The sequence below is a fragment of the Anser anser genome (assembly GCF_964211835.1).
Source record: "Anser anser genome assembly, chromosome: 28".
NCBI lineage: Eukaryota > Metazoa > Chordata > Aves > Anseriformes > Anatidae > Anser > Anser anser.
The window spans coordinates 2,419,051-2,428,473 of NC_139749.1; the positions used below are offsets into that span (position 1 = coordinate 2,419,051).

The 9,423-nt window shown below is 59.7% G+C and overlaps 1 protein-coding gene across 1 annotated transcript; it reads left to right on the forward strand.

Moving 5' to 3' along the window:
* The first annotated feature begins 6,436 nt into the window (after nucleotides 1-6,436).
* S100A11 (S100 calcium binding protein A11) lies at nucleotides 6,437-9,083 on the forward strand. The gene is made up of 4 exons (XM_083813849.1): nucleotides 6,437-6,540; nucleotides 6,826-7,237; nucleotides 8,367-8,516; nucleotides 8,795-9,083. The coding sequence occupies exons 2-4, from the start codon at nucleotides 7,235-7,237 to the stop codon at nucleotides 8,945-8,947; spliced, it is 306 nt and encodes a 101-aa protein (XP_083669975.1). The 5' UTR covers nucleotides 6,437-6,540; nucleotides 6,826-7,234; the 3' UTR covers nucleotides 8,948-9,083.
* Nucleotides 9,084-9,423: the final 340 nt, after the last annotated feature.

Here is a 9,423-nt window from a genome sequence, read left to right on the forward strand (position 1 = left end):
TCCGCAGAAGCGGACGTGAAGGTCCACCGCGTGTCCCGGGAACTGCAGCCTCGTGACGAGGGAGAACGGAGGGACCGCTCCCGGGAGTGCGAGGAACCAGAGGACGAGACGAGGATTTGCCGCGCACGAGACAGGGAAGAGCCCGTGGTGCGCGAGAGGAGGCTCGAGCGCCAACGGGACCTGGAGGTGGAGGTCCACGAGCGCCGAAGCCGCCTCACTCGCGAGAGGGAAGAGCGAGGCGCCCCCAGAGAAGAACGGGAGGCCCACGATGGTCGTGAGTGTCGCACCCGGGAGCCCGAAGACGATGCCAGCAGACGCCGTGAAGCCGTGAGGTACGAAAGGACGCGGGAGACCACCGAGGTCTCCGCAGAAGCGGACGTGAAGGTCCACCGCGTGTCCCGGGTACTGCAGCCTCGTGACGAGGGAGAACGGAGGGACCGCTCCCGGGAGTGCGAGGAACCAGAGGACGAGACGAGGATTTGCCGCGCACGAGACAGGGAAGAGCCCGTGGTGCGCGAGAGGAGGCTCGAGTGCCAACGGGACCTGGAGGTGGAGGTCCACGAGCGCCGAAGCCGCCTCACTCGTGAGAGGGAAGAGCGAGGCGCCCCCAGAGAAGAACAGGAGGCCCACGATGGTCGTGAGTGTCGCACCCGGGAGCCCGAAGACGATGCCAGCAGACGCCGTGAAGCTGTGAGGTACGAAAGGACGCGGGAGACCACCGAGGTCTCCGCAGAAGCGGACGTGAAGGTCCACCGCGTGTCCCGGGAACTGCAGCCTCGTGACGAGGGAGAACGGAGGGACCGCTCCCGGGAGTGCGAGGAACCAGAGGACGAGACGAGGATTTGCCGCGCACGAGACAGGGAAGAGCCCGTGGTGCGCGAGAGGAGGCTCGAGCGCCAACGGGACCTGGAGGTGGAGGTCCACGAGCGCCGAAGCCGCCTCACTCGCGAGAGGGAAGAGCGAGGCGCCCCCAGAGAAGAACGGGAGGCCCACGATGGTCGTGAGTGTCGCACCCGGGAGCCCGAAGACGATGCCAGCAGACGCCGTGAAGCCGTGAGGTACGAAAGGACGCGGGAGACCACCGAGGTCTCCGCAGAAGCGGACGTGAAGGTCCACCGCGTGTCCCGGGAACTGCAGCCTCGTGATGAGGGAGAACGGAGGGACCGCTCCCGGGAGTGCGAGGAACCAGAGGACGAGACGAGGATTTGCCGCGCACGAGACAGGGAAGAGCCCGTGGTGCGCGAGAGGAGGCTCGAGCGCCAACGGGACCTGGAGGTGGAGGTCCACGAGCGCCGAAGCCGCCTCACTCGCGAGAGGGAAGAGCGAGGCGCCCCCAGAGAAGAACGGGAGGCCCACGATGGTCGTGAGTGTCGCACCCGGGAGCCCGAAGACGATGCCAGCAGACGCCGTGAAGCCGTGAGGTACGAAAGGACGCGGGAGACCACCGAGGTCTCCGCAGAAGCGGACGTGAAGGTCCACCGCGTGTCCCGGGAACTGCAGCCTCGTGACGAGGGAGAACGGAGGGACCGCTCCCGGGAGTGCGAGGAACCAGAGGACGAGACGAGGATTTGCCGCGCACGAGACAGGGAAGAGCCCGTGGTGCGCGAGAGGAGGCTCGAGCGCCAACGGGACCTGGAGGTGGAGGTCCACGAGCGCCGAAGCCGCCTCACTCGCGAGAGGGAAGAGCGAGGCGCCCCCAGAGAAGAACGGGAGGCCCACGATGGTCGTGAGTGTCGCACCCGGGAGCCCGAAGACGATGCCAGCAGACGCCGTGAAGCCGTGAGGTACGAAAGGACGCGGGAGACCACCGAGGTCTCCGCAGAAGCGGACGTGAAGGTCCACCGCGTGTCCCGGGAACTGCAGCCTCGTGACGAGGGAGAACGGAGGGACCCCTCCCGGGAGTGCGAGGAACCAGAGGACGAGACGAGGATTTGCCGCGCACGAGACAGGGAAGAGCCCGTGGTGCGCGAGAGGAGGCTCGAGCGCCAACGGGACCTGGAGGTGGAGGTCCACGAGCGCCGAAGCCGCCTCACTCGCGAGAGGGAAGAGCGAGGCGCCCCCAGAGAAGAACGGGAGGCCCACGATGGTCGTGAGTGTCGCACCCGGGAGCCCGAAGACGATGCCAGCAGACGCCGTGAAGCCGTGAGGTACGAAAGGACGCGGGAGACCACCGAGGTCTCCGCAGAAGCGGACGTGAAGGTCCACCGCGTGTCCCGGGAACTGCAGCCTCGTGACGAGGGAGAACGGAGGGACCGCTCCCGGGAGTGCGAGGAACCAGAGGACGAGACGAGGATTTGCCGCGCACGAGACAGGGAAGAGCCCGTGGTGCGCGAGAGGAGGCTCGAGCGCCAACGGGACCTGGAGGTGGAGGTCCACGAGCGCCGAAGCCGCCTCACTCGCGAGAGGGAAGAGCGAGGCGCCCCCAGAGAAGAACGGGAGGCCCACGATGGTCGTGAGTGTCGCACCCGGGAGCCCGAAGACGATGCCAGCAGACGCCGTGAAGCCGTGAGGTACGAAAGGACGCGGGAGACCACCGAGGTCTCCGCAGAAGCGGACGTGAAGGTCCACCGCGTGTCCCGGGAACTGCAGCCTCGTGACGAGGGAGAACGGAGGGACCGCTCCCGGGAGTGCGAGGAACCAGAGGACGAGACGAGGATTTGCCGCGCACGAGACAGGGAAGAGCCCGTGGTGCGCGAGAGGAGGCTCGAGCGCCAACGGGACCTGGAGGTGGAGGTCCACGAGCGCCGAAGCCGCCTCACTCGCGAGAGGGAAGAGCGAGGCGCCCCCAGAGAAGAACGGGAGGCCTACGATGGTCGTGAGTGTCGCACCCGGGAGCCCGAAGACGGTGCCAGCAGACGCCGTGAAGCCGTGAGGTACGAAAGGACGCGGGAGACCAGCGAGGTCTCCGCAGAAGCGGACGTGAAGGTCCACCGCGTGTCCCGGGAACTGCAGCCTCGTGACGAGGGAGAACGGAGGGACCGCTCCCGGGAGTGCGAGGAACCAGAGGACGAGACGAGGATTTGCCGCGCACGAGACAGGGAAGAGCCCGTGGTGCGCGAGAGGAGGCTCGAGCGCCAACGGGACCTGGAGGTGGAGGTCCACGAGCGCCGAAGCCGCCTCACTCGCGAGAGGGAAGAGCGAGGCGCCCCCAGAGAAGAACGGGAGACCCACAAAGAGGAGGAAAGGAAGAGCCTCTATCAAACAGTTGATGTTGATAGTGGAGACCTCTGTCCCCCTGGGGAAATTTCATCTGTTACCGACATGAGGGTCCGTTATATACCTGCTGACCCTGACATACAGCCAGAGGTTCAGGTCCTCCCTGGTCCCTGCGAGCCTCAGACCATCGCGTACCTGATCCATGTAATCCAGAACCTGAATGATCCCAATGCTACCACTTATGAGATTGTCTGTCATCAGCCCCACAACCTGGAGCAGCCTATCTATGTGCGAAAATGCTATGTGTCACCCCAGGCACCAGCTGTGCCATGCGTAGAGAGCAGTGTCCCAAAGGCAGAATCCTGTAAGGACGATGGCAAAACACGCGAGGCTGAAGAGCCACAGCACAAGGACATGTGCAGGATGAAACTAGGTATGGATGAGTGTCAAAAACGGCAGCTGCCAGCTTCCAGCTCCCAGGAAAACTCAGAGGAGCTTGATGAGCCTCAGAAAGCTGAATTGAAAGACGGGTCTGCAGTAGGGGTGAAGGTAGCATCTCAGCAGGCTTCTGCCCCCGAATCAGATGGTGTGAAGAGTGATAATCACCAGGTTGAGCCCAGGGAGGATGGGAGTGACAACCAGCACCCCAGAATGCCCGATGCAGAAGAAAAGAAGTACCAGTGCCAGGGTGATGGATCAAAAGCCAACAGGGAGAAGGTCCCACAGGAGTCTGAATCCAGCTGCCAGGTGAGCAAAGACAGGGAGGCCAAGAGCTGCCTGCCTCTATCACAGGCTCCAGAGCCACAGAAAGCTCATGAGCCAGGCCAGCGAGCTGTAGAAGAGCAATGTCCCCAGCCACCCCGAAGGGATGAAGCTGACTGCTGCCAAGAGGATGAAGAGCTTCCCCCACCAGAGAGGAGCTGCCAGCCACGAGAGGAGGAAAACATCAAGAAGAGCCCACAGCAAGAAAGCAGTGACCAGCCTCAACAGGAAGAGGAACCCCGTCTTCGCACCAAGCAGAGCCAGGGCTCCCCCGGCCCCGTGGCTTCACAGAAGGCAACGAGCCAACCTGCTAGGGATGAGGCCAAGGCATCTTAAGGGGTCATCCCCTCTGTGGCATTGGTGAGGTTTCTCCAAGCCTCTTTGAGGATCATTTCTGCTCTCTGCTTTCAGCTTAGGATGCCACCGTGCAGTGGCACAGAAGTGTTCAATTCAAAGGGTTAACGGGGCTCTGCGAGGTGTCAAGTGGCTTTGGGGGGTTTCCAGCTAACACATCCTCAGCAACCAGGGAAGGCAGAGAGCTATGCCAGGATCCGCAGCTCCTGCCTTCCTGCATCATATCTATCAACCCCAATGCAGTATTTAGTCACTTTTCTGCTCTAATTGGATTCCTTGGGTCTCTCAGTCCTTTGTGTCCCTGTCATCTCTTTTACCCTGGGGCATGACAGTTCTGCATCTCAGTGCACTCACATCTCCCTAGCCCCATGGCTGGCTCTCCTGCTTGTTAGCTTCTGCTGTGCAATGCAAAAAATAATAATAATAATAATCCCAGGAGCTTAACCATACTCTTTCTGGGGCCCGAAAATTGTTGAGACTGGGATAAACACCTTTGTAGGCTCATAGCTTTTGGTTACACCTTTCTGCTCTCCTGGAAACTGAGCAGAATCCCAGTTCCAGCATCACGGACGCTTTGAAGCATCTGAGTTCTGCTGTGGTTACTGCAGGGTAATGGTGGTGGTGGGTGTGGGGGGGTCATTCTCTACTTCACAATGATGTATTGCATGAAAAATCACAATAAATAGCTGATGACTGCACTGACTGCTGCCATCCTTCATCCTTCCTTCTAATTTCTACAAGGGCTTCAGCCCACTGGGAGGGTGTCCCAGTTCAGATCACCCATCCCTCCTGATTCTAGGCACTTAATCCAGATAGGGGCTGCTGAAAATTACAAATGTCCCCTACTGTATGTCTTGGAGCCCATACACTTCTAACCTTGTGGTCCTCACTATAGATCTGCATAATTCCAAGGGCTCCCAGTGTACACTGTGATCCCAGATCCATGCAGAGATGGGCAGGTAGGAGCCACCCAGGTGCAGTTTCCCGGCCTCAGGTATCCACTTGCCTTTTCCCCTGAATTACCCCACAAGCAGGCCCATTCATGGGTCCTCAGGCAGTAGAGAGGCAACAGCACAGCATGCAAAATGCTCCAGATCCCACATACGGTGCACTTGGCCATGGATGGAGACATTCATGACCCCTCCCTGGAGAAAACCTGATTTAATTCACTTTCCTTTCTCTCGAGCAAGAGAGAATCAATTCTCTCAGCAGCAGATGGGGCTGCAGTTTTGCAAGAAGAGCGAGAAGCGAGGATGACCCCAGCAGTGGCTGAGACTTGCGCCTAGGTGCAACCAGAGCTCTCTGGCTGGTGCTGGGGCTGGCCAGGAGGAACAAGGGCAGCTCAGGTCCACCAGAGCCTGACGCAGCACTCAGGCCTTCTCTCTTGGCCAGCCACAGTCATTTTCCTGGCATGGTTTGGACGTGGTGCTAGGGGTACTCAGAGGGGTCTGTCCCAGCTGGGGCAGACGGATGCACTGGCACTGCTCTCTGCCACCCCTCTCTCATGCACGTGACCGTTGCATGTCCCGGTGACAAACATATGGCAGCACAGATGGTGCGTCTGCAAACGGTGCCAGCGCCTTGATCGCAAACACACACAGCAGCAGCAGCAAGAAATAGAAATCTCCCCAAATCCCACACCGCAGCCAGGCTGGGGCCAGGCCACAGCCCCTCCGGGATTTGCTCTTGCAAAGGGGGAGATAAAAGCTAGGGGGAGATAAAAGCCGGGCGGAGGAGCGAGCATTGCTGCAGCGCTCAGGAAACACAAAGAGGAGGCTGCAAACCGCAGGTGGAAGCGCAGACCAAAGAGCAGAAGCCTTCCTGCCCTCAGCGCCCCGCATCAGAAAATCTTTTTGATTCATTTGCAATGAACTATTTATGGGATTTAGGGTGGTGGTGGAGAAGGTATTTTTCCCCAATACACAGATAAAAATATGGGAAGGGAATTGGGGAAAGAAAGGAAGGAAATGAGATTGAGGATGTTTGCCCCCCAACCTCTCCACTCCACGCCTCCCCCTTCCTCCCCTCAAAGCTTTTGGGCAAAAATCGGGGCCAGGGCGGGCGGCTCCGTATCCACACTGAGTGCCAAGGACGTCACCACACGGCGGTTGCAGCGATGGCGTGGGCAAGGCCAGGCTGACGTGTCTGAGCAGCCTCCCAGGTGCCGCAGGATGGGGAGGGGCAGGGCAGGGCTGGTGAGGACACCCCCGGGGCAGAGGCACCCAGCAGGACAGTTTCTGCCCCCGTAGCCCCCCAGCCGGGAGAGAGGTGGGCCCAAAACTTTGCCTTTTGGTGTTTCCTCTCCCTCTTCTGCTTCTCCCTGTCTTCAGCCTTCCAGCGGCACAGGGACTGAGGCTGCTTGGGACAAATCCTGCCTGCAGCAGGACCCCATGGGGCTGCCTTCACCCCTAGAGAGCAGCTGCCCCCTTTTTTACAGCAGGTTGAGCTTGTAACACGTTATTGGCAAATAATAACAGGTTATTGGCAAAGCTCTGCCGGTGGTGAGCACAGGAAGGGGCAGGGACACGGGGGGGGGGGGGGGTCTGCCCTCAGGGGTGCCCAAAGCTCGCTGGAGGAAGAGGAAGGCCCGAGGGTACTGTGGGGAGCAGCGAGGCAGCTCCAGGGCTCAGCCCTGAGAAGACTGGGTTTAAAAAAAAAAAAAAAGGCATAAAGAGACAAGTAGACAAAACTAAGGGAAAAAAAAATGGACAAAAGAGGAAATAGAAGCATGAAAAAATGAAACGCAGGAGGGAAGAGGATGGAGGGCCCGGAGGAGGGGCCCAGGCCGAGGTGGGGACCGCAGGCACGTCGGGATCTGCCGTTAGCGCCGCCGATTGCCCAACGTGGCCCAGGGGGCTGAGCCGGGGCTGGGCGCTGGCAGGGCGGTGGCGGACGAGGCTCACACCCGTCTCGATTCTACCTCGCACCGAACCGCGGTCCTGCCGAGCCCGGAGCCCCAGCCATGGTGAGTGAGCACGACCCCGGGCCTGGGGGAGAGGGCGTTGGAGCGTTTCCCTCAGGGAAGAGGCCCCAAGCTGGAAGCGAGCCGGGTCTTGGCACTGGGAAGAGGGAACGGGGCCAAGGGCTGAGCTCAGCCTCCTCAGGGAAGGGGGGGTTGGAAGGGGGCTCAGAGTGGGAGAGCAGAGGGTCCCGAGGCTGCCGGAAAACAGCAAGGGGACATTTGCCCCCTATTTATCCCCCCTCAGTCCCTTCCCTCCCTTCACCTTCCTCTTTCCAGTGCTGCTCCCCCTGCCCAGCACTGGGCCCAGGGCTGTGGCTTTGCCTCCACTGAGCTCACAGCACCAGGGCTGGGGGCTCAGGGGGACCAGCAGATGAAAAAACGAGGTTCAGGAAGGAAGCAACTCGGTTCCACTTCACTTTAACCAAAAAAGGCTGAATTCAGCCTCAGGCGGGGCAGGATGTGGCAGGGAGTCCCCAGGATGCTGAGGTTAGGGAGGGAAGGGCGGACTCCACCCAGCCCTGCCTGCGAGGTCCCTTTTCCCAAAAACTGGAGCCCTGGGGAGGGGGAAGAGCCCCATGTTCCCGGTGCCCCCTCGCTTTTAGGGCCTGGCTGGCCCTGCTGGAGGCTCAGGAGCCACCCCAGCTCCCCCAGCCCAGGCAGCAGCAGTTTGGGGAGCCAACTCCGCTGCTGCTCCGCTCACATTTTTCTCTGGTGACTCAGAGTTTCTCCTCTGGCCAGGCAGGGCAGGGGGAGGGAAAGGAAGGTTTATCTTCCAGCCCAGCCATGCTGGAGAGCGCTGAGTAAGCCAGAGGGAGCAGCCCTCCTCCCTCCGCCTGCTGGTGTCTCCCCAGGGAATTTTCCATGCTCCCAAGGCACCCAGGTGCTGCCCAAACCACTCCCTGCCCCTCCCCTGGGTCCCTCCTCACCGAAGAGCTGTGCAGGTCACCAAAAAAAAAGGAATACCGAGGAAAAAATGCACCTGGACAGGTTGGGCACAGCAGGCTCCCTAAAGGGGATGGCAGGAGGTCTCTCTCAGCCCAGCCTCCCTGTAGAAGCTGTCTGTGCTCTTCTGCAAGCACAGAGCTCGCTGCAAGCACGGGCCTGAGCTTCTGCTTTTGCTCCACTCCTGCAGTCCAAGGTGTCCCCCACCGAGACCGAACGCTGCATCGAGTCCCTGCTGGCCGTCTTCCAGCGGTACGCAGGGCGCGAAGGGGACAACTGCAAGCTCTCCAAGAGGGAGTTCCTGGCTTTCATGAACACTGAGCTGGCTTCCTTCACAAAGGTGAGTGAAATCCAGGCCAGGAGTCGCCCGTGGCAGTTAACGACTTCAGCCACATGAGCATGGGGGGGGGGGGGGGGGGGGGATAGGGGAAAGACCTCACTTCTACCAGAAGCCAGAGCAGAGCCTGATTGGAGTTGCCCCAGCTAAATTCTGCTTCCCTCTGCCAAACCCTTGCTGCTGGTGATGAACTCAGCAGCTGCAGGTTTGTACCTGGGTGTGTACAGCAAAGGACAGCTTTGCCTCGAGGCAGACATTGATCCCAATCTCTTTTTTTGCAGAATCAGAAGGACCCAGCTGTCCTGGACAGGATGATGAAGAAACTCGATTTGAACAGTGACGGGCAGCTGGACTTCCAGGAGTTCCTGAACCTCATTGGAGGCATCGCAGTGGCCTGCCACGACGCCTTGCTTATTCAGGCCCCTAACCACTAGTCCCAGCAACTTTCATCTGCCCCACCACTACCAACATTCCTCAAACAAAACCCATGCAAAACTGGAAGGAGCGCCCTTAAGATTGGGACATTCCCACTCCCCCTTTTTATGAATAAAATAAAGGTTTAAAATCCTAGCGTATGGCATGGTTTTATTTCAGAGAAAGAACTAGGCAACTAGTCCAGCCACAGAGGGAGCAGGAACTCTAGGTTTTCTGCTTCTCCACTGGTGCAAGAACATAGGGTTCAACTTGTCACTCCTGGAAACTACAATCTGCCTGGCTCTGAAGACCCTCCAGGCTGCTAAGTACCACATGGAAAGCCACAGTAATACCAACCAGTACAACTAGACATGGGAAGGTGAGGACAATTTGAGCACAGGCCAACAGCAGTTCCACACTAATAATTAGCAGAAGCAGCCCCTGCTGGCATGATTCGTTATTTCATTACTGCTGCCTCCATTTTCTGGAAACTTCA